At 38.1% G+C, this 26,313-nt stretch overlaps 1 protein-coding gene across 2 annotated transcripts in view; it reads left to right on the forward strand.

Annotated features, from left to right (window-relative positions):
* LOC124794984 (protein HBS1) overlaps positions 1-26,313 on the forward strand; it is a 188,613-nt gene that overhangs the window by 42,269 nt on the left and 120,031 nt on the right. The window contains exon 5 of one of the 2 annotated variants that reach the window (XM_047258728.1): positions 2,892-7,227. The exons of the other annotated variant lie outside the window; for it this stretch is intronic. Within the exon in view, the coding sequence (XP_047114684.1) occupies positions 2,892-4,495 (1,604 nt within the window). The 3' untranslated portion in view covers positions 4,496-7,227. Of the gene's footprint in view, positions 1-2,891; positions 7,228-26,313 lie in introns of those variants that run through there. 2 annotated transcript variants of the gene reach the window in all.

The raw sequence follows: 26,313 nt of genomic DNA on the forward strand, positions 1-26,313 counted from the left end.
ATACATGGAAAGAATTGCTACATTGTAGTACAGAAAGTAGCTAAAAGAAGAACACAGTGAGACATTTCTATTCAAAGGCATGATTATACTGATGTTACCATGTTTCATGATGGTCCCCTGGACATTACAGAAGGCAGGACATGGTTCTCAACGGGGTGTGTGATCTCTGCAAATAGCAGTGGATGCTTTGCAATGTGCTACCATGGTTGTGCTACCATGGTGACAACAGAGTTTATAAACAGTTTGTGTGGTAGGGTGTTCCTTTCCTTCACCAACATAGTTGGCAACTTTTGCATGGTCAGTGCATGTGGCTGTACTGTGACATGTCTCCCCAACACATCCCACATTTGCTCAATTAAATTTATCACTCCTCCAACTGCGCCGTTTGATGCTGTCCTGCATTGTCACCCGTAAAAGTGAAGTCAGGGCCAAATGCATCCCTGAGAAGATGCACAAGGGGAAGGAGTAAGTGTCACAATAACACTGACTGTTTGGTGTACAGTGTTCAGAGATTTGGAGGTCAGTACATACATGCAGCATTATGCCTCCCCACACTATAACAACTATATCATGAAAACGATAATGTTAGACAGTGCTGGATGTACAACATGTGGCAAGAGGTGGGAACGTGTAATGGGCCCAGAAACATCATTGAACTTTGCCATTTTGGTGATCCAGTTATTGTGGTGTGGGGAGGCATAATGCTGCATGGACGTACTGACTTGCAAATCTTTGAACAAGGTACATTCACGATTCAACATTATTGTGACACTGTACTCCTTCCCCACGTGTGTCTTTTCAGTGGTGACTTCCTCTATATGGGTGACAGTGCACGATGACATTGAACGGCACAGGTGGAGAAGCTCTTGAAGTGAGAGGATATTGAGCGAATGGCCTGGCCTGCTGGTTTCCCTAATTTAAATTCCACTGAGCACGTGTAAGGTGCATTGTGGAGATAATTGCAGCACGGCCACATGAACCGACCATCCAGCAGATGCCAAAAGTGCTGGTGTAGGAATGAAAAGCTCTATCACATGAACTGTTTACCAACCTTGTTGCCACCATGGTAGCACATTGCAGAGCATGCATTCCCATCTGTAGTAATCACACACCTTGTTGAGAACTATGTCCCTGCTTCTGTAATATCCAGAGGATCATCATGAAATGCGGTGGTATCAGTGTAATTATTGTCTTTGAAGAGAGAAAAAAAAAAAAAAAAACTGAGCGAGGTGGCGCAGTGGTTAGCACACTGGACTCGCATTCGGGAGGACGACGGTTCAATCCCGTCTCCAGCCATCCTGATTTAGGTTTTCCGTGATTTCCCTAAATCGTTTCGGGCAAATGCCGGGATGGTTCCTTTGAAAGGGCACGGCCGATTTCCTTCCCTAACCCTGAGCTTGCGCTCCGTCTCTAATGACCTCGTTGTCGACGGGACGTTAAAAAACACTAACCTAAACTTAAAAAAAAAGGTGTCATTTCTGTGTGTCTCACTGCATATTTCTTTCAGTTATCTTTTATAGCATATTGTGCTGAGTCTTTCTATGTATGTCCAAGTTTCATAAAGCTATGTTACTTGGCAGTGACACATCATGCGAAAGTTACTTTTGTCATCAACTTTCGCACACTAATGAATTTTCAATGTACAGGGTGTTCCAGGAGGAATCATAAACATCCAGGGATAGGAGAGAAATGATCATTGGAAGAAAGAGTCTACCAAAGATGAGCTCTTGAATCTATACCTAAGAGCTATGAGCACTTCTTCACCTTCTAGTATGAAACAAATGTTTTCTGCTGCAAACTCTTTCTTTGTCCACTGTATTTTGAGAGGAGGTAGTATGGACCAAAACAAGGAAAAAAGTTTGGTAACAAAGGCTCTAAAGTGCATTACCTAAGAGCTATGAACCCTTCTTTAGTTGAAGAGATGTGTTTCATAGTATTGAAGTGCTCATAGCTGTTATGGTATGCACCTTTAAACCCATGGTTACTAGGCATTTGTTTTGGTATTTACTACCATTCATCAAGATATGGGAAGGTAAGAGCTTGTAATAGAAGAGATTTGTGTCACTGTATCAAAGATGAAGTGCTCATGGCTCTTAAAGTATGCATTTTGGATACTATGTTTCTAGAATTTTTTGCTTTGAATGATAGTTCCTGTCATATGTTGACGATTCCTCTTGGTGGCAACACAAAGGAAACAATAATCAGGTAGATTGTTATGGGAGACATTCAAGAAGTGTACTGTACCTGGACATTAAGAGCTGGAAGGTAGGGAAGAAGTAGAAGAAAACTGCAACTTTGTATTGGTTATTCTTTGTTGTTTACTGAGAATCATTTTAGCAAGAAATCTATGCAATGTGTGCATTTCCCATATAGTATGTCATTTCCCACCATTTAATGCCTTCCTCCATCCATATTTAATGACTGAGGTTTATCCATTCTTTTGCTTATGTTCACTATATGAAGTTGCATATTAACAGAAAAATTATAGTAAGATTTCTGTTGTTGTATGAAGTAGAGACCTTTCTTTAACTTCTGCCCAGTATATTAAAAAAATAATGGCCTCTCAAAGCTAAAACACACAATCCCCTCTGTTTCATTTACTCTCCTTTTTTCAATGACAGTTACCACACTTCAGTTTTGGTTATCAGTTGTCATTTAATGTGAACTATGTAGGCAGATTTGTCTCATGTCATTGTTGTTTTCATATTTTATTTAGTTATGTTTTTATTAATTTATATTTTTACTGTTGTAATAACATATCAATTGTTTCCTTTCCTTTTCTTTTCCATATTCACCTGTCATCTATGTGGAATGTCATCATCACTGCTCAATCATTATTAATGCATCTGCCCTCCACAAAATGACTTATTACTGGTGATGTGGAAGGTAAGATGATGATTTTAGTGATTTTTATCCCTGTGTGCAAAGTCATTTGACAAGAAATCAGGAACACAAACATTTCAATATTCATTGTAAAACTCGGAAACCACAGCATAATTGTTTGAATGCAGACTTTTTAATGTTAAACCATTTAGCAGTAGACAGTACAAATTTGTCCTCTAATTTTAATATGAAACAAAGTAATTTGCCCAAGGAATTTTCACTAACTGTTAATGAAAGAACCGAAAAGTTTGGCAGTGTAAACAATATTTGTGGAACTATGAATACTTCAGGAAACTCTGGGATGCTGAAAATTAACAATGACTCATCAAATGACAGAATGAAGGCTGTTAATAGCTGTCCTGAGACCCAATTGAAATTTCAAATACCACGCCTACAGAAACTTCGTAAAGATTCAGATAAAGAAAACATAGCAGAAGGGGATGATTCAGATTCAGATGAAATAGCATTTTCTTCGCTGGCTACCCTTGCAAAACAGTATTCTTTGAAGAATGTAACTCCTTCAGAAAAGAAGTTAGAAATACTGGAGATAAGTCAGTCTGAACTTTCATGCAGGGCACCAACAGTTCCATCTCTAAGAAATTGTGATACGACAAGTGAGATGTTCATAGATGCAGATAGTCGTGGAGCAGTCTGTGATGAACTAGTAAAATGCCACAGTGAAAGTTTTGGTTCTGCAGATGCTCCGGACACAGCAAGCAAATATATAGTACCCCATAAACCCCATTGTGAACAATATTCAAAAAATGAAGACAGACATTTGTCTATTGATGACATAGATGCAACATCTGAAAGTGGAATGGCAGAGAGATTCAGCAGATTGTCAACACAGAATGCAGGTGAATCTGCAGGCCCATTAGGATCTCCAGTTTTATTAAATTTGTGTCAGAGTGATACAAAGTCAAATGTTCAAATGCTTAATCATGTGCCTTGTTTAAGGGAAGTGAAGAGCAGTGACAAAACAACATCATCATCTGGAAATCAAAACTTGTCTTCTTTGTCAGAAATTGTCAAAAATCATCTAGTACACAAATCATCTTCATACTGCAATAGCCCTCATGCAGTTGGTAATTATGAGGTTATGAAGTCAGAATCATGCCCACAGTTTGTTATACCACGTCTGCATATTGCACAAAAAAGGAGAGGTATATCTGAATCTTTGTCTGATGGTAGTCAAGATGTAAATACTTCTAGTATGGATAGTGCTATGGCAGATGAAGACAATGATACGGATAACTGGGTTATAGATTTGAAATGTGCTCTAAAGAACACACAAGGAGAGAGCACTAAAGATTCTGTTGTGGTTGACTACCCAACACAAGATAAACGTTTTCCTATTGACTTGACACCAGAAGATCATTTATTTGTTCCTAACTTACCTTGTTTATTGGATGCAAGTGATGCATTAAGAGAGAAATATAGTCAGTCCAGGAGAGAACCATCAGCATTTGGTAAAGTGTTGTGCAGAAAGTGGAGAGTCCATCATGTAAAAAGTGTGTCCAAAAAGAGACAAATATCTGAAAGTATAAGCAGATTTACTTTCAATACTCCATCCCCAGATGATGTTATTTTGACCTATCTTAGATTGAAGTGAAGAGTGTATTGTGCAGTTTGAAATATGGTGTTAAAATTTGTAGTGGTTGAAAAAGAACGACACCTCAGGTAATTAATAAGAATCATTGACATTTTAAATCATTGTGCCGTACAGTATATGTTGTTTTCATTTAACTAGATTTTGTTAAGTCAATGGTATGGGCTTCTTTCTGTCTTTGGGACCAGGAACATTTACACTTTTATACAAACATTTTCTTTTTTTACTCTATTGTCCTCACTTGGGAATTCTCTGGTTCACTACTGTAAATCATTTGTCATTGTGTTCTGGTTTCATGCCTCTACATAGATATAACATTAATTCATTGGCTTGGGAGTACATTGTTGTTGAATAGTGAGCAACTGACAGACCTGTGCATACAGTTTGTTGGATGCAGTTTAAAACTCTTATTCACACAAACTACATTTCCTTTTGCTTAAGTGATTATATTTTTACTAATTGAAAAAGTATTTCAATTAAAACTACAATTATTTCACTGAGGTATAAATTTGACGGTTCGGAATAATATTATCGCAATTTACTTCTGTGAAATTTTACAGGATAACAAATGTAAAGTTTCGTTGTTTCTCAAAAATCACCACTTAACTTTACAGTCTTGTTGTTTATTTAGAAAGACCATTTGTATCATTGGCATTCACTTTATTTCAGTGATTACATATATCGAAGTGTTTTGGGAGTGAAAATTGCTGTTAAATTCATTAATAACCAAAATTAACAGCACTTTAAGATTTTATTCTTCTAAACGTACATGGTTATCAATGCAAGGTGCACATGTTAAAAAACTATATTGTGCTCTGTGTATGACAGTAACAGTTGAAACCACAGTGTCAGTTCAGCAGTGAATTTCTGTGCATGGACACACATGTAAGTGAAGTACAAAAAAAATTTGATATTAAAAAAACAAGATAAAATTTAAACTGAAAATGTAGCTGTCATCAAAATACAATTATTACACACCTTTATTCATCTTGCTTAACATGAGGTTCACATGTGCAAGTTGTCATAAAAGCCATGGTAAGTAGTTGGTATAATATTTCTCTTGCAAAGCAGCAATAAAGTTGAATATTATCCCCTCTTAAGTTGGTAGTGGTGAGGAATATGTGAATGGCAATGTAGCTGCGTGTTCTATATGTGGCCTGCAGCCTCAGAGTTATGCAATGAATCATTTGCTTTGTACTCAGCACCATATTAATATTTGAAAAAAACATGTTCCATGGTTTCTATTTCTTCACTATCAAAACTGTCGCTCCAACCCATTTCATCCTTTCTCAATTTTCTATTGTGGTCCAATCTGTAACCTTAGAATATGCCTCTTTGAAATAGAGAAAAAAATCACTTTGCCAGATCTCAGACATGTATCATTTTCTACCTTGTTGTCCTGTAGCAGCTGGTGTATACCATTGAGCTGGTATATAAATGCTGATGCCCTTTTTTGGCTCTCTTATAATGCCATACATGCTGTCTCCTTCATTTTTAATGTGCTCCTTCTCTAAAGACTAAATTGAATCAATTGACAGGTTAGCTACACTGAGGAAACACATGATAAAGACAAATCTGCTTTGATGTTGGCCACTGCAGTCATCATAAATAGAAGAAAATTTCCAGTGCCCTCGTTCCACATTGACAATCTTCTTTTCTCTTCATTAGGTTACAGATAGTAAAACTGTAAGTGATGAGTTTTCATTAGTAGTAGAATAAAGATGTGTCAAAGTAGGGAGAATTCAGTAGCTGCTGGAGATTAAAGCAGGCACACAGGAATGTATTGTCATTCTGGCTCTTCATCTTGTCAGCAATGTTTCTCTGCAAACACCATAATTATCTTTATTCAGTAAATGTCTGCCTGTGGTATCTTCCAAGGTAGCTTTTCTTCCCGGATCTGGATCCGTGTGTGTCTCCCACACATCATAGTTAACTTTTTTTTCTTTCTTTTTGAAAAATCCTAGTTTGTACTCAGCATTAAAAACTTTTTCGTTCATCCAAGCAGAAGAATATATATATATATATATATATATATGAGTGTTACCTATTTGATATTATCCTACGTTTTCAAAAAATTGTATATGATCCCTAATCCCTTGCATAATAACCTCTGATGTGTGATATTTGGTGTGCTTGTATTGTTTCCTGTAACTCTGTATAGATTCAGGACTAGTTTTTGCTGAAATTGTTTTTACCCACTGATCAGTAATACCAAACATATTCAAAATCATTGTTTTACTACACAGTTGAATGCCACCATAGAACTGCCAAACACTAATTATTTGATGTCACAAGCCTCATGCTGTACCAATGTAAAGGATGATATATCACAGAAATCTGATCTAGTGTCTAGTTATGATGTTTGGTCTTTCATGTTTGCAAGCTATACCAATAAAGATAGCACGTACAGTCATATTACACCAGATAAATGTGAGGTTGGACAATGAGAAGACATGTGACTCCATTGATAGTTAAGATAGTATTGTTCTGAACCGTTGAATTGTATTAGTATTGAATTAAAAAGACTGAATTGATATTTTCTTTTTACGGTCCTTTTGTCACTATACTGAGGCAGAATTTTAATGTAGATTGTGGTGTTATTAGTGATTCATTGGTCTCAAATAATGTGCACTTGTGATTGATTTTTATTTTTTTATGTATTTATTACAGTACAATGACAAATTGCTCACATATGGTACAAATTTCTCTCTTCGTGTGATAGAATTAGTTTTTTAAAGAAAATGAAATCATTGTTGAAAATATGGTTGTGCATATTGCGACTATTGATTTTTATATGTTTAATAAAGGAAATTCCCATTTGTTTTTTTATTTAGCTGTGCCAGCTTTATCTCTGTTTGTATGTGGCAAAGATACTCAGTCATCTTCCTTCAGAGAGACATTTTCTGTTCTTAAGTCAAGTTGAAAAATGGGCAAAGAAGTTATTTCATGCCTTTTCCCAAAACGTTATTCTTAAAATTCTTTCCTTTTTGGAGTAGAACTACATGGTTCAGATCTTAAAAGTATGCCAAGCTATTTCCATGTGTGTTGCGAATGGTAAGAACTGAGCTTCCCACATTTGGTATGTGGGTTTATCAACTTGTATATCACTTGGTTATAATTGTGTTCTTTCTCATAAAACTTCTGATTGCTGTTTTGTTTAAGATATATGCATAAAGCATAACAGAAGGCAGCAATTTCATGCTTTAAGTGCACCATCTGTCTGCAAATCATCAAGAACAATACAAATTATAAACCAAAATGGAGTATAAAGCCTATTCCTTACACACAACACCTTGTCTAAGCTATGTACTTGATAATGGCTTTAAAATTCTAAAAAAGTTACAGAATGAAGAGGTTGTCTGTGTCAGTATAAAGTAAGTGGAGAAAAGCCACCTTCATTTAATGAACTTATGGTTGTGGAGCCCAGTATGAAGACGATGTAATATATAAATCGAAAGTGGCATTTGCATTTGGGAACAGCAGCTTTAGAGACACAATACTTAGTTCTGTGGTAGTGAAATACCAATCTAAAAAATAAAAAAAAGGCATAAAGTACGCATAGAAGAGATTTTTTTAAATTTCTGATTGGTTAAATTGGGGTGCACAGAGAAAAATTACTCCTGCTGTCGTGTCATAACTGATGTGCCCATGTGTGTATTTATTCATGGAAGGTATAGATTGTTAAATCTCAGGAACAGCTGTTGTCAGCTGCATGTTGGTAAGCTATTTATTTCCACAAAGTCCTGTATTAAGCTATCTGTCATCATTCAGCTGGAAACTATTGGATTGGTGCACAAGTTCGTAGCATTTTTCCATAAGTTTAACTCTCACACGCACACACACACAGACACGTGACAGAAACTTTAGTCACCAATAATGTATTCACTTTCACTATTTACAGCAGTCTGCCAATCTGTGGTGGTTGTTGTTGTTGTTGTTGTCTTCAGTCCTGAGACTGGTTTGATGCAGCTCTACATGCCATTCTATCCTGTGCAAGCTTCTTCATCTCCCAGTACGTACTGCAGCCTACATCCTTCTGAATCTGCTTAGTGTACTCATCTCTTGGTCTCCTCCTACGATTTCTACCCACCATGCTGCGCTCCAATGCTAAATTCGTGATCTCTTGATGCCTCAGAACATGTCCTACCAACTGGTCCCTTCTTCTAGTCAAGTTGTGCCACAAACTCCTCTTCTCCCCAATTCTATTCAATACCTCCTCATTAGTTATGTGATCTACCCATCTAATCTTCAGCATTCTTCTGTAGCACCACATTTCGAAAGCCTCTATTCTCTTCTTGTCTAAACTATTCATCATCCATGTTTCACTTCCATACATGGCTTCACTCCATACAAATACTTTCAGAAACGACTTCCTGACACTTAAATCAATACTCGATGTTAACAATGATTATGTGACTGTAGAAATAACGTAGTTTTGGGGCGAAGAACTTGTTGACACATGTTTGGAGTGCACTTTCATCTGGAAAGGAAGTCCCTTGAAGGTTGTTTGATAGAGAGTGAGAAAGGTGAAAATCTGAGGGCAAAAGATCAGGTGAATTAGGTGGGTATGGGAAGACCTCCCAACCCAACTCCTGTATAACGTTCTTTGTCAGTTTAGCAATATGCCGGCAGGCATTATCGTGGAGTAGCATTACTTCATGCAGTGTTCCTGGTTGTTGTTCTTGGATTGTATCTGCAAGACACTACAGTGTTGGCAAAAAATGTCAGCAGTGATGGTTACACCTCAGGGATCAATCCGTAGTACACCCCACAGTCGCTGTTCCACCAGATGCATAACATTATCTTTTGTGGATGCTCACAGGTCTTTGTACAGAAAGTTGCTGCTTTGTGCTCAACCATTCCTTTCTTTTCCTTGTGTTTGCATACAAACAACTTCTCTCATCAGCAATAACAATACATGATAGGAGGAATGGTCACAGTTAATCACATCTGCTCATTCTCGAGCACACTGACATGGGTCATTGTGGAGTAATGCATTTAAATTATCTTCATCAAACCCCAAAGGTCTTTCTGAATGTGGAGGGTTACCAATGTCAAAACAGTCCTCCTCAAAATGAGGAAACCATTTTCTTACCGTGTTCTGTCCAGTGGCATTCTCTCTGTACACAGAACAGATTTCTCCAGTAGCCTCCATCGCTGTCACCCATTTATTGAACTGAAATGTTGGAAATGTTCCAATTTCTCCACTTGGCACTCCATTTTCTAGCATCCATAGCTCTATTCACTGTCTCTGAATGACAAAATGACAGGTATGTAAATTCAAACTGCAACAGTGAACTACAAATTAATATAAACCCACAGCAACCAGAATACCAACATGAAAACAGAAACACTGTGAACGTAAGTGCCAATCTAATAATTACATGTGATGTCCCATGAGATTCCGTGATAGGCTCTTCATTTTTTCCTGGTTTTGTTAACGACCTTTCACAGTAACATTAGCAGATGCCAAGCTTGTTTGTTTAGCAGAGGACACAAACATTGCAATAAACAGCAACTAAAGTATAGTTTTAGAATTACTGGCAAATGAAATTTTCATAGACATTAGTAAACGGTTCCTGGCCAATTCTTTAGCACAAAACTTTGAAAAGACACATTATTTAAAGTTCAGAACTTGCAAGAGGTTTCTTCACAGTATATGTCTAACATGTGAAGGAAAACAAACAGACTGGTTAACAGTTTTACATTCTTGAAATTACAACTAGTTAGTAAGTTTAGTTGGGTGGAGCATTCCACAGAACTGCTGAAGCACTGGAACAAATCTTTTTTTGCTGTGCAGATGTTGTTAATATAGGAGATGTAAAAATGAAAAAGCTAGCATACTTCCCTTACTCTTATTACCTAATATTGTAATGGAGTAACTTATCAAGCCAAGTTGAAGTTTTCAGAGCTCAAAAAAGTGTAACACAAATTATTTGTGGTGTGAACTCAAAAATGTCCTGCAGAGGTCTATTCAAAGAACTAAGGATCATAGCTGCTACTTGCTAATTTATTGTTTCTTGACTGAAATTTGTCACATATAGTATGTATTTGTTTTTTTCAAACCAACATCTTAGTTCATTAAATCAGTTCTAGAAAGAAGATTAATCTTCATAAAGATTGGAAGTCTTGTCTTTTGCCCTAGAAAGGTGCTCATTATTCAGGAACACACATTTTCAATAACTTACCAACATATATAAAAAATTTAACAAATAATGAAGTTCATTGTAAGAGGAGCCTACAGAAGTTATTGGTGGCCAATTCTGTTTCCTTCATTGAAGAATTTTGTGGTGGAACTGATCAATGTACATAGTATAAATAATACGTAAAATATTACTTCTGCACATCTGTGCTGTAATATTATTAACTTAAATAGTATCATAAATGAATTTTCTGTTTGATGGAGCGTTGCGACAGTAGACCAAGGAATATCATAAGCATCTCAACACATTGTCCAGTGTAACTTAGGAAAAACGGTACCTTGAGATATTTACTCATTCTTGATAGTTTTCGGTGTCTTGTCTTAGGTGCCTCTCATCATGTATTATCGAACATAAGATTCGATGTAAAATTTTTTTCTTAGGAAGGACAGTCATATAATAAACAGAAGTAGTGTTGCGAAATGGTCAAGCATTAAAAAAAGTTATTGTAGCTCATGTGTCACATTTGCTTTCTAGAGGATCAGCTGAGGTAGGTGGAAGAATGTGGCATAGGCAAAGTACAGGTAAAATGAGAGACGTCAATGGAAGTCAGTAAAAGTGTATGAAAACAGGATCAGCTGAGAAAGGCCAAGCAAGAGCAGTTACAGGCTTGCTTAATGAAAAGCATAGGTAAGAGGAGGACTGATAATCTGAATAGTACGGGGTGGTCAGGGGACTAGAGGAAGATACCAGAAACAGGTCTTGGACATGGATTAGTGATGGTTGAGGCCGGGAGGATTCCAATGCTATAAGATTTATGTGACAGATTGTTGGCACCTGTACAGATCTGAGGACCAAATTTTTGCTTGAAGCTCCAGGTGACATGGTATTGTGATCAGTTTCATTTGGCACTTAACATAGAGTTGAAGAGCATGCTTAACATGAGAATGGTAAATCTGGCTCTAACTGTAGTTAGTGTGTGGTTGTTCATACTAGTGGACAGTTAGACACTTTGGAGTACACATGTGACCATTCCAAACCAGTACACCTGTTAAGCCTATGTTAATGCATAAAAGTTAACAGTAGGATCTGTACACAGCATTAAAGGAACTCACATGGATCAGCAATTTAGTCTGTGTGTTGTTAATTGTGACGGCAAGGTCTGAATGGACTGAAAAGTAATATACACAGAGTTGGTGATAATACCAATATTTGTGAGGTGCTTTTGTGAAATGAAATGACATCTCATGTGCCTGCCCTGCTTGTACATCAGATTCACCCATTACTCATCTGCAGGAGCTTATTGGATACCTGCATGTGTAGTAAAGCTGTACACCTTCTCATCAATCCCTACTTGCCAGAGCGCACTAACCTCAATCCTAGTGAGTGCTTTGAAGATTAAAGTCAGTTGAGGTCCCAGTGACAGCCAGAATGAAAAGAAATGCAATTAGTGTCTGGAGAATGCTTGAAGAGGACTCCTGCTGTTCAGTGTTCTTTCAGGACTCACTTCCCAGTTTTAACCAAGATCTTGCATGTGAGTATGCATGTCAGGAATGTTCGCTGTTTGTGGTTGCCACACAGTTCAACCCAGGAGCAAAAGCTCTCATATTTGGTGTACCATTGACAGTCTTAATGTGTTTTAGCAGCAGCTGTTCAAAATCTGATGCATCTGCATTCTTGATGATGATATTTGTCTCCTAAACCAGACAAGAACAAGGAAACTAGGTGATGCAAGTGGGCACTTCAAGAATTAAGAGCAGGCTATTGTGCTGGAATGTCTGCCTCAACGTCTCAAGGGCAAAAAAACAAAAAAAGTCCAATAGAAAGGTCAATAGAATTTCTGTATGGGAATTCATTCCATCATGAGATCACGTGTCCAAAATCAAAATACTTGCAACATCAACACCTTTAACTCCAAACCTGATTCCAGATGTTGCCTTAATCTTGTTTTTAAACTGTAAGGAACCATCTGTGTGAATCATTTAAAAACTCTACTTAGAGAAACAGTCTAGGTCACAGAAATCACGTTTATTGATGACTGGGTTCATTCCAAAGATGGACCGTCGTCAGAACATACTACGAGGCTTGTGTGTGGAGATGAATCCCTGGAGCAGGAACTGCAGAAGTCTCCAGATGGTTTCAACTGCTGAATTAATCAGCTGTTCATAGCATTTGGAGGATTCTGCAGTTCCTGCTCCGCACATCCATCTCCGGATGTCAACTTTAGAATATGGTCTGAAAATGGTCTGCATTTGCATTTAAGCTGGTCACTAGTAAATGTGATTTGTGCGATCTAGTCTCCTTCCCTATGTACAATTGTGCAAATCAATCACTGTTTTCCCAAAATGTTTTTGAAAGTATATCATTTCAAAACATTGAAATGACCTTACATAGTCTTCACATGGAGGCATACAGAGAAGCTTTCACTGAGTGGTTCGAGATGCTTCAGTGGGGTATGAAACTGCAAGGGGAGTTGTTTGTAAAGATGTGAAGGTAAGTTTTAAGAAAGGTACATGTATTAAGGAGGCCTATACTTCCCACATGGCTTCATAAATGTGGGTCAACTATGGATATTTTTGTTATAAAATAATTTTGTATTTTTCAAAATTCACTTTTCCTAAAGAGGGCTATTGCAAAGGAACAGTTCTGCTTACTCATCGTCATTAATACATACTTCTTCACATTGTTCAGGCTGTTACAAATCATACAGTGATAACCAGGTTTAAACCCATTTGTGATATGGAGTTCTCTTTTATCATTCAGCAGAATGTTTTGAATGAGGAATTTAATCCAGGTCAAACAAATGTTTAGCATTTTGTGGACTGTAAGAATTGATACTTGGATGTTAAGTAAATGTTTTAATCACTGTGCGATCTTTCTTTTTGTCTCTTTTCACTTTTATGTTCTTGTGTTATTTTTGCAGTCTTGCACTGTGATCGGTAACAGTTTATCCAGATCTTTTGACACATCAATTCAGTCAGTTATATTGGAACCCATGAGCCACCAACTTGCCAATTTACATTGGAGAGCCAAATAAACAGGTAAACCTGCCTAATATCGTGTAGAGCCCCCGCGAGCTTGCAAAAGTGCCGCAACATGACGTGTCATGGACTTGACTAATGTCTGAAGTCATGCTGGAGGGAACTGACATAATGAATCCTGCAGACCTGTCTATAAATCCATAAGAGTATGAGGGGATAGAGATCTATTCCGAACAGCATATTGCAAGGCATCCCAGATATGCCCAATAATGTTCATGTCTGGGGAGTTTGGTGGCCAACGGAAGCGTTTGGACTCAGAAGAGTGTTCCTGGAGCCACTCTATAGCAATTCTGGACGTGTGGGATGTCGCATTGTCCTGCTAGAATTGTCCAAGTTTGTCGGAATACACAGTGGACATGAATGGATGCAGGTGATCAGACTGGATGCTTATGTGCATGTCACCTGTCACATTCTTATCTAGATGATTAATGGGTCCCATATAACTCCAATTCCACACACCTACACCATTACAGAGCCTCCACCAGCTTCAAAAGTCCCCTGCTTATATGCAGGGACCATGATTTTATGAGGTTGTCTACATCTACATCTACATGGATACTCTGCAAATCACATTTAAGTGCCTGGCAGTGGGTTCATAGAACCATCTTCACAATTCTCTATTATTCCTATCTCGTATAGCACGCGGAAAGAATGAACACCTATATCTTTCTATCCGAGCTCTGATTTCCCTTATTTTATCGTTATGATCATTCTGCCGTATGTAGATCGGTGTCAACAAAATATTTTCGCATTTGGAGGAGAAAGTTGGTGATTAGAATTTCGTGAGAAGATTCCGTCGCAATGAAAAACACCTTTCTTTTAATGATTTCCAGCCAAAATCCTGTATTATTTCTGTGACACCCTCTCCCATATTTCGCGATAATACATGTAGCGTTTCTTTGAACTTTTTCGATGTACTCCGTCAGTCCTTCCTGGTAAGGATCCCACACCGCGTAGCAGTATTCTAAAAGAGGATGGACAAGTGTAGTGTAGACAGTCCGCTTAGTAGGTCTGTTACATTTTCCAAGTGTCCTGCCAATAAAATGCAGCCTATGGTTAGCCTTCCCCACAATATTTTATGTGTGTTCTTTCTAATTTAAGTTGTTTGTAATTGTAATTCCTAGGTATTTAGTTGAATTTACGGCTTTTAGATTAGACTGATTTATTGTGTAACTGAAGTTTAACGAGTTCCTTTTAGCACTCATGTGGATGACCTCACATTTTTCGTTATTTAGGGTCAACTGCCACTTTTTGCACCATGCAGATATTTTCTCAAAATCGTTCTGCAGTTTTTTTGATCTTCTGATGACTTTGTTAGTCGATAAACGACAGCGTCACCTGCAAACAACTGAAGACGGCTGCTCAGATTGCCTCCCATATCGTTTATATAGGTAAGGAACAGCAAAGGGTCTATAACACTGCCTTGGGGAACGCCTGAAATCACTTCTGTTTTACTCGATGACTTTCCATCAATTACTATGAACTGCGACCTCTCTGTCAGGAAATCGCAAATCCAGTCACATAACCGAGACGATATTCCATAAGCACACAATTTTACTACGAGCCGCTTGTGTAGTGCAGTGTAAAAGCCTTCCGGAAATCCAGAAATACGGAATCGATCTGAAATCCCTTGTCAATAGCACTCAGCGCTTCATGTGAATAAAGAGCTAGTTGTGTTTCACAGGAACGATGTTTTCTAAATCAATGTGACTGTGTGTCAATAGACCGTTTTCTTCGATGTAATTCATAATGTTTGAACACAATTTATATTTTAAAATCTTGCTGCATACGACGTTAACGATATGAGTCTGTAATTTAGTGGATTACTCCTACTACATTTCTTGAATATTTGTGTGAACTGGGCAACTTTCCAGTCTTTGGGTATGGATCTTTCGTCGAGCAAACGGTTGTATATGATTGTTAAGTATGGAGCTAATGCATCAGATACTCAGAAAGGAACCTAATTGGTATACAGTCTGGACCAGAAGACCTGCTTTTATTAAGTGATTTAAGTTGCTTTACTACTCTGAGGATGTCTACTTTTACATTACTCATGTTGGCAACTGTTCTCGATTTGATTTCCGGAACATTTACTGCTTCTTCTTTTGTGAAGACATTTCGGAAGGCTGTGTTTAGTAATTCTGCTTTGGCGGCACTGTCTTCCATAGTATCTCCATTGCTATCACACAGAGAAGGCATTGATTGTTTCTTGCCGCTAACATACTTCACATACAACCAGAATCTCTTTGGATTTTTTGCCAGGTTTCGTGACAAAGTTTTGTTGTGGAAACTGTTATAGGTGTCTCGCATTGAACTCCGCGCTAAGTTTCGAGCTTCTGTAAAGGATCGCCAATCTTGGGGATTTTGTGTCTGTTTAAATTTGGCATGTTTGTTTTGTTGTTTCTGCAACAGTGTTCTAACCCGTTTTGTGTACCAAGGAGGATCAGCCCCATCATTTGTTAGTTTATTTGGTATAAACCTCTTAATTGCTGCCTTCACATCCATCCATTTGATGCAGTTTGAAACAAGACTTGACCGACCAGACAACATGTTTCCAGTCATCAACAGTCCAATATCAGTGTTGACGGGCCCAGGAAAGGCATCAAGCCTTGTGTCCTGCAGTCATCAAGGGTACACGAGTGGACCTTTACCTCCAAAAGCCCATATTGATGACGTTTCATTGAATGGTTCAAATGCTGACACTTGGTGATGGCACAGCATTGAAATCCACAGAAATTCGCAGAGGGGTTGCACTTCTGTTATGTTGAACGAGTCTCATCAGTCCTCATCGGTCCCATTCCTGCAGGATCTTTTTCTGGCTGCAGCAATGTCAGAGATTTGATATTTTACTGGATTCCTGATATTCATGGTACATTATATGCAGTTCAGAACCTGTAAGAGATTTCCTTCCAGCATGAGTATAACATATGAAGACATGCAGTTTGAAGAGGTTGACAGTGTTAAATTTCTGGGATTACAACTCGATAATAAATTCAGTTGGGAAGGGCATACTACAAACTTGCTTAAGCGTCTACACAAGTCTGTATTTGCTGTGAGAATGATGTCAGATGTAGGAGATATAAATATAAAAAAACTTGCATACTTTGCTTACTTTCGTTCTGTTATATCATGTGGAATCATATTCTGGGGCAACTCGTCAAACCAAGCAAAGGTTCTTAGGGTGCAAAAGCATGTGATAAGAATCGTTTGTGGTGTAAATTCAAGAACATCTTGTAGAAACCTGTTCAAGGAACTTTGTATTCTAACCACTGCTTCTTAGTATATTTATTCTTTAATGAAATTTGTTGCAAGTAATACATCTCTATTTACAACCAATAGCTGAGCATAGAGTATCAATACTAGGAATAAGAACAATCTACATAAAAACCTAAAATCACTTGCCTTGGTCCAAAAAGGGGTCCAATATTCAGGAACCCACATTTTAAATAAATGGCCAGCAAACATTAAAAACTTTGTTTCAGATAAAGCACGGTGTAAACAGAGTTTGAAAGACTTTTTGATAGGCAACTCCTTCTACTCCATAGATGAATATCTTAACAGAGACTGTTAAGCCAGCTTAAGTAAAAATATCTGTTAGAGTTCAGCTTCGACAACACTCAAGATTAGGTATTTTGTGTCTGATAAATTTATTAATAGTGCATAACATTGTTTCATTCTGACAGCCTGTTAATTCTGTAAATATTATCTATTCCAGTTTATTGCATTGTACAGGGTGTTTATAAATGAATATCAGGGTTTTAACACTTTATAATATGTATTGTATTAAACTTACAGTTATAAATGATATCTCAAATGAAAGAGCAACTCAAACAGTTTTACCAAGAACATTATAAATGTTCAGTGTGAGCACCATTTGTCACCCGGCACACATCAAGTCTATAGCTGAGTTGTTCCCAAACGTTGATAAGTGTGTCTTCAGTGATTGTAGCAATAGCTGCTTCAATCTCGTTCCTTAATTCACGGAGGTCTGCAGGTAGCAGAGGGATATACACATGATCCTTGATGAAGCCCCAAAGGAAAAAAATCACATGGCGTTAGGTCGGGTGAACGTGGAGGCCATGCAAAGCAAGCCCTGTCATTGGCGTTTGGGAAGAACTCGGCTATAGACTTGGTGTCTGCGCTTTTGTCTTCTTGCTAGACTTCATATGCGACATACGACAAATGATGAAGGGTACAGTACAGTCAAAAGTAGCACTTTTGTAACTTTCTTGGTAGTTCTACTTTATGCACAGGTGTAAAAATCCACACCGAGTCTCCTAGTCTGTATCTCACTGGGTGGTGCTTGGCATTAGAGTGCTCTCGGTCTTTCACTTGGATATCCAGGGTCCGTATATGAGCCAGTTGCCTTGCTTCTTCAGTCCTGGTGACGAGGTATTCCACACAATCATCTCAAGTATCTTCCAGTTGAAATGATTACAGCATATAAACTGTAATTTCACCTCGCAATTGTATAACAGAAAGAACAGTGTGAAGACTGTAGTGTCTTGCTTCGCTACGATGCAAGTGAATGTCGCAGTGGGCAGTACTCTAACCCAATCTCTCTGTTCGACATCAGCATATATTGAGAGCATATCTGCTAATGTCTTATGAAAGCATTCTTTGAAGCCATTCATCTGTGGGTGGTGGGCATATTTCATTCTGTGGCTGATGTTACAATGTGAAATTACCTTTAATACTAGTCTCGACTGGAAAACAGTTCCACAATCCAAGATCGTTACACAGGGTGCTCTGTCCTTAAAAATATCTTCTACAAGGAACTTTCCAATTTTTGGAGCTTTGATGACAGCATAGTGGATGAAGCAGCCAGTGCAGACTGTTATCCATTGATTTCTGTTTGTTATCTGTGGGAATCTCCCATGGAGGTCACATACTATTTGGTGGAATAGTGCTGCCGCAGGCGGGATTGTTACCAGATGCCCTGCTGTGCTACAGTTGTTGACGTTCTCTGTAATAGCTCAAGTAGTGTGTAACAGTTCGGTAGAGAGCTGGACAGTGACAGCTGCTGATGAGATTCTGGAGGTTCATGAAAATACTTGTGGATATCTGGCAGTGGGATGGGATGATGAGCAATCATTTATGCCCCACTGGTTCACAGTTCATCTTGTACAGTACCTCATTTCTTAATTGGAATTCTCCTTTGGTTGGTTCCTTCTTCTTCTTCAAGGCTTCTAATATTTTCAACAGTTCTCTTTTCTTCAAGGCTTCTATGGTTTTCAATAGTTACCTCTGCTCAGCAGTGGTGCCATTTAATGCAGTGATGACAGATTTCATCCATACTGCTGTGTTCTGCCAAAGGATTTGTGTAAAGGCAGTACGCATCCTTGTTTGCGTTTGCTTTTGTAAACTGCTATGGTGTCATACTCCTGAGGCCTCTATGTCTGTCTTGCCAGTTGACCCAACAGATCCTTCAGGCTAGTGTGTTTGCATTCTCATCATACAGACTGGAGAAGATGTTAGCATGTCCTTAAGAATAGGGAAAAGTTTTTCTTGCTACTTATTTCAGGAAAATTAGGAATCTCACTGCAATAGCTCTTGCAAGGGACGTGCCTTGCCACAGAAGTCCTCTGTGAATAGTCGAGTAGTATGAGCACATTTCAACAAAATTCCTCACATCACGAATGTGCTAAGAAAATCTGTGACTGCTGTTATTTTCTCTGGATCAGGACGGTCTGCATTGACATTTACTAGATGCACCACACATTGTCTGTTTATAATGTCAAACCAGATTGTCCAGCAATGTTTGAAGGTGGATGGTGCATTACACAGTTCCAAACAGCATAACTTTAAACTTGTCGAGACCGTCAGAAGTAATTAAGACAGCCTTTTGCATTCAGCCTGGTTGAACTTGATTTGGCATTAGCCGTTTTACATGGCCACAGTTGAGAAATACTTTGCTCCTTTCAAGCAATGTAAATGATATCATCAGTATGCAGCAGTGGATAGACATCTTTCTCCATGATTATATTCAGTAATCAGAAGTCAGTACAGAGAAGCCAAGAGCTGTCCTCCTTTCCAAGGATCACAGGAGAGGACCAAGCATCGCAGAAGAGGACTGATGATGAATCTTGCAGCATCTTCTGTACTTCCTCTCAGATAAGGTGTGTTCATATGGCATTTTAGTGTGGGCCACTTAGTATGTCTTTTCTCCACTCTGAATTTTAAAGCGTCTGAAAACTGATACAGGTTGCCTATAACTTGCAGATGTCATTCCTTGGTGAGACCAGATGCTACTGGCAGTTTGATAGTAGCTTCCTCCCCTGGGTAGTGTGTAGTGGTAGTGGAGCACGATTCTTTGTTGTTGACATAAAGCTGCCATTCCTGGACTGGTTTTGCTGTTCCTATGCACGTGTCTGTAGGGATGAGTTGTGGCTGCTGATATTTAGTGATCATAAGTTCTCTTTGACCACCTACAGTGCTCATGAATGTTGCTGGCATGTAGTTTCTTTTATGATCCTGAGTTTCTTTTTGAAATCAACAAAAAGCTTCACAGTTTAACTGGGCATCTCGACTGATTACTGTAACATATGTTGTTGATGAGCACGATTTAACCTCTTCAGTGTCAAACAACTGCACAGAGCACTATTTGTTCTGTGTGCTTGTTGGAATTGATCCGTCATTCTGATCTTTATCAGTATGTGTTTATTTCTGTTGCTTGCAGGAAGTCCCATCTGAGAATAACATTATGACTGCATTGTAACAAAATGACGAATCCAGTGCTGTGTTAAGTCTCTAATAGCCTTGCAGTATATGTTTCTATTGACTGGATATATTTCCCATTTATTACCTTCAGTTTAATAGCGTTCTTATTGTGGAACATTGTCTTTTATAGCTGACAATGATAAGCATCCGCCATTACAGAGAAGATGCTGCTGAGTTGACTAATTGTCTTAATCTGTAGGATATTGTGTGTGGAATAACAGCAGTTTTTTGAAAAATCTGACAAAATAATAAAATGGTGGACTTTGAAACAAAGATGTAGTTTTGTTGTTTGTTTTTGGTCACGGTTTCTGCAATAATTAATGAATAAGTTGAGATATAGTGTATTTCGAGCTGACTGAATGGATTGTGGGTGCACTAAAAAGATTTCTTTCTGAAATTTGGCTGAATTACTCCTCTGGCATGTTGACGAGGAGTAATAGGTTAATTATTTTTTATTTTAATTCATTCATTAGTTATTGCAAAAAACCATGACCAAAAACACACAACAAAATTATATATTTGTTTCAAACATCCACCATTTTATTATATTTTCAAATTTCAGAAAAATGTTGGTATTATTCCATGCACAATAACCTACAGATTAAGAAAATTGCTTTTTTTTTTTATTTCAGTTACGATTTGCAGACTGCAAGACTTCTGTCATGGACACACCTCTTTTTGCACACAGCAAGTTTGGACTCGTCAGATGGGGGCTTAATGGTGACTGAATTTCTTAAAAAATCCGAAAATGTTGTCGAAGAATCAATAAATAGTGTGCAAAGAGATTTGTGGTGATTGCTTCATTAGTTTTTGGAAAGCAAACACAAAAATTGCTTACTTTATAGGCTGACTGAGGATAAAGGATCATCAGGTCACCACACTCAGTGGGAGAGAGCCCAAGGAAGGGAGGAGGTAAAAATGGTTGTACAGATGAAAATGAAATGGAGGGAAGGAAAATTATATAGAGCATTTAAATGACAGGATTTTGAGGATGAGGAATAAAAATCCAAGGTCAGAATGCAGAGAACAGGAATTACAGGGAAAGCCAGTACTGAGTAAACAAAGACAGTTCAGGGGCAAAGTTGAAGGTCAAGAGATTGAGCCATGAGGGCTTACCAAAACGCAATCTTCCTAACTTACCAAGTGCGAAAATTATTATTTAAATTTTAATCAGTGGAAAATCCAGGATGAATAATGACAATATTATGAAAAGGATAGACTGCTGTTCACCATATTGTGGAGATGGTGAGTCGCAGACAGGCACAACAAAAAGGCAAGTAAGATTTTGGCCAAAAGGCCGCCTTGTGATTTAGAAAACCCACTGAGACATTTGTGCAAATGCTACTTGGACACAATGACCACTGTCTCTCGGCAGCCAGAGACGACGGTGTGTGTGTGTGTGTGTGTGTGTGTGTGTGTGTGTGTGTGTTTTGACTAACTTGTTTAGCAGTCTTTTTGTTGAGACTGTCTGCAGCTCAACATCTCCACTGTATGGTAAGCATAAGTGTAGCCTTTTCATAATATTATCATTATCTAAATTTCCTCACACAGTTCCTTTTTTCAGTTGTTTTGATCATTTTTGCTGTAATATCATATTAAGTTTTTTGTAAAAAATAAAAAGTGTGAGTGAGAGAGAGAGAGAGAGAGAGAGAGAGAGAGAGAGAGAGAGAGAGAGAGAGATCTGTTAATCCATGCACCTCTGTTGTTTTTTCTACTCAAATGCAGTGACATTGCTTCTGTTCCCTTGTGGGTTTCAAGATGCAATTGAGCAATTTTTATGTCTTGTGTAGAGTTTTGTGTACATTCCCTTTTAGAAAAATCTTCCTCATTCTTTATTTCCGCTTCAGCATTGTTTGTCATTTAGGCATTTGTTTTGCAGATTCATCCTACTTCTCAGCCCTTCTAGTTTAATTGTCCTAAGTCTGTTTCCTAATTGTCACAATACTTTAGTTGTTCACTTTCATGAGTCTTGGTGACGTTTGATCTTTTATGCTCTATCACCCTGTAGCATTGTTCCTACTTTCATTGTATTCAGAGTTACAGATGATTGATTTTGCCAACTAAAATTAGTTGTTTAGTAGCTACTGTTGTTATGACCTCCAGACCAAAAACCAGTTTGGTGCAGCTCTCAACACTGTTCTTTTCTGCCAAACCCTCTTAATCTCTCCATAACTATTGCGAGTACATAGCATTGAACTTTTTACTGTAGCCAAGTTGTGATCTCTCCAAATAACTTTTTTATCCCTTGCCCCTCTTGTGATATTCTGTATCTACTCAGTTATTGTTCAATTTGTCCATTTAATCTTCAGCATTCTCATCATCATCATCGCAAGTCATGGTATTCATTACTGTCGTTACCCCATGAACTAAGCGTCACCATCCCGGATGATTCCCAGCTACTCTCAACACCTGCTCAAGAGGTAGACTGGGGATCATTTTGATTTGATCTTTCTTTCCATTATTATTTTTCCAAGATTTCTCAATTTCTTTTCACAATTGAAATGAAATGATTGTGTGGCTTTGTTGACCAGAAGGTCCTATTCGGGGAAGTTCGGCCACCGGGTTGCAAGTCTTATTTGAAGCAACTTGTACATTGGTGATGAGGAGGGCAACACAACACCCAGTCCACGAGTGGAGAAAATCTCCAACCTCGCTGGGAATTGAACTGTGGCCTGCTGCATAGCAGACAAGTGCGTAACCACTCAACTAAGCAGGCAGACTCTTCTCACAATATGGCCTAAGAACTGGACAATTTTTTGGTTGACATGAGAAGAAAGGTGCCTCTAGATATAAGAGGGCACATTAGTTCTTCTTTTGGTTTACTTTATGTGCAGCAACCTGTGCCAGCACTGAACCTCCAATCCGTCAATACACAGCTTTTCTCTGGCCTTGAGGGTCCATATTTTGCAACCATGCAAGAAGACAGAAATCAAGTGTGTTTCAAGAAGCCAAGTCTTTCTCTTGTTTGTAATTGCTCTGTTCTGTCATATCTTGGTGAGCTTGTTCATAGCCACTTGCCCTACCATGATCTGCCTTCTTATCTCATCTTGCCAACTTCCCGCATAGCAAATTGTTGATCCAAGGTAGATGAAGGACGGCACAACCTCCATTTCCTTTAATCAGCCTGTGAGCTGAATCTGTACGCCTCAGTCAATTATCATGATTTTGGACTTGCATGAGATTGATGTCTAATCCATATGATAGACTAAATTGTTTACTTTTATCAATAGTTCAGCAAATTTCTCTTCGTTGCTGGCAAAAAACGTGGTGTTGTCACTGGCAAATTGGAGGTTGTTAAGAGTTCTTCCACCAAACTCTGCAAACACCCGACACAACAATTTCCAGACTACATTCAAAGACCTTCCATAAATCAAGGAAGTAGATGAAAATAAGAATGCTCACAATTTCTCAGATATTTGACATATGTTGAGGATTTGTTCACAACTTCCTTTTCCTTCAACAAAACCTGCTTGCCTGTGGATATGTGAGGCTGAAAGACTGGTAAGTTGCACAGGTCACACCAATATTCAAGAAGTAATCCAGTAAATTACAGGCCCTTTATCATTAACTTCGATATGCAACAGGATTTTTGGACTATGTTCAAACAGTATGAATTCCCTTGAAGAGTATATTGACATACATTAAACACATATTTAGAAAACATTATTCTTGTGGAACACAACTACTCTGTACTCTCACGAAATATTAAGTACTATCAGCAAGGGATTTCAACTTGATTCCATATTTCTAGATTTCCAGAAGGCTCTGGACGCTGTACCTCACAAGCAGCTGGTAATCAAATTGTGTGCTTGTGAAATAGCGTCTCAGTTATGTGTCTGGCTTTGCAATTTCCTGTCAGAGAGGTCACAGTTCATAGAAATGATGGAAAGTCATCGAGTAAAGTGGAAATGATTTCTGGCATTCCCCAAGGTAGCGTTATAGGCCCTCTGTTGTTGATATATGTATAAATGATGTAGGAGACAATCTGAGCAGTAGTTGTATGTTGTTTGCAGATGATGCTCTTCTCTATGTAGATCAAAACAAATCGCAAAATGATTTAGAAAATATATCTGTATGGTGCAAAAATTGGCAGTTGACCCTAAATAATGAAATGCGGAGGTCATCCGCAGGAGTGCTAAAAGGAATCCATTAAACTTTGGTTACACAATAAATCAATCAGATCTAAAGTCCATAAATTCAACTAAATACTGATGAATTACACTTACAAACAATTAAATTGGGGAGAACACTCAGAAAATGTTGTAGGGAAAGTAAACCAAAGACTGCATTTTTTAGGCAGAACACTTAGACTGCCTACACTACACTTGGCCATACTCTTTTAGAGTTTCTGTGCAGTGTGGGATCCTTACTAGATAGATTCATGGAATATGTCAAGAAAGTTCAAAGAAGGGCAACACATTTTGTATTATTGACAAATAGGGGAGAGAGTGTCATGGAAATGATACAGAATTTGTGTTGGATATAATTAAAACAAAGGTGTTCTTTGTTGCAGCTGAATCTTCTCACAATATTTCTATCACCAACTTTTTTCTGTGAATGTGGATATATTTTGTTGATGCCAACCTACATAGGGAGAAATGGCTGTCATAATAAAATAAGGAAAATTAGAACTCGCACCGAAAAATATAGGTGTTCGTTTTTTTCTGTATGCCGTTAAGAGCAAAATTTGGCTTGCATGGGATGTAAGAGCACTAATTCGGTGATTGGAGCAGTTACTGATTGACACCTTCCTTTTGCAAGGGGATGGAGATGGACTTCGACAATTATTCTGGCCACTCCTAAGTTTCCCATATTCTTTTACATGATGAATGCAGTCCATCAATACCTTGCTTCCTCATTTCTTTGATCAGCTCTGCATGATATGCTGTCTGTATCAGGGGAATACAACTCTTCAGATGTTGAATTGCATTCTCTATTTCACTGTGTAAGGTTGAGGGTTCCAGTGTAAACTGCTTGACTGCTTGATTGTCAATGCTGTTTTTAATTCAATGATTTAACTTTTCACAGTATTGTTCCACCTTGGAACAATGTCTTCCTTGTCTCCATAGGGCTGCCATTCTACTTGCCTCCCATCTACATGTAAAGGATAAATTCATTGGCAATGCTGTTGAGTTTTTTGAAGAGATTATGTACTTGACAGTAATATGATGTTGTTCTATCTCATCAGACATGATTAATGAGCTATGATCTGTCTCTTCAATTCCTTTGTATTTCTCTGCACAGTTTCTTATATCTGTCTTGATCCTAAGTTGTGGAGATACCAGTTTTCTTCAAACTGCTTCTCTCTTTAATTAATTGTTATATGGACTGTGAAATCCAAGGATGTTTTACACTTTGTGGTCATTCTGGTGCCATGTTAGTAGCACTGGTGCTTCCTTATCAGGACTGGTTATGTGGAGTTTTCATCTTACAAGCTCACCAAATGCCTGAAGAGCTTCCTTGTTTGTGAGTCTGAGTGGTCTTATTCTGCTCTACATTGTAGATTTGAATGTAATCCACATTTTCATGGAAACAGATTGTTGTGATGTCCACAGTCAGCTCCAGGAAGGATCTTCAGTCTTACCGAAATCTTCTGATGTCTTCATACTAAGATGAAGTAAGTCCAGTAAGTAACTGCTTCATCCATTTCTCTCACCTCAATCATAAGTCCAATCTTATGTTGTAAGTGGGTGCCCTGGGTAGTATATCTACTTTTAATGTTAAAGTCTCCTTGAATTCTTGTCCAGAGTTTGTTTGTTTATGAATTTTCTAAGGACTTATTCCAATTGTTCAAAGAACTCCTCTAGTTCCTCATCCAGCTCTACAAATGATCCAAAAGATGTTGGGTTTACACAGAGAAGCATTCAATTTGATAGAGATGATCCTGTCATTAACAGATTTGTAACGTGGAAAGCAGTGG

Source organism: Schistocerca piceifrons, chromosome 4, assembly GCF_021461385.2.
Source record: "Schistocerca piceifrons isolate TAMUIC-IGC-003096 chromosome 4, iqSchPice1.1, whole genome shotgun sequence".
NCBI classification, from domain to species: domain Eukaryota; kingdom Metazoa; phylum Arthropoda; class Insecta; order Orthoptera; family Acrididae; genus Schistocerca; species Schistocerca piceifrons.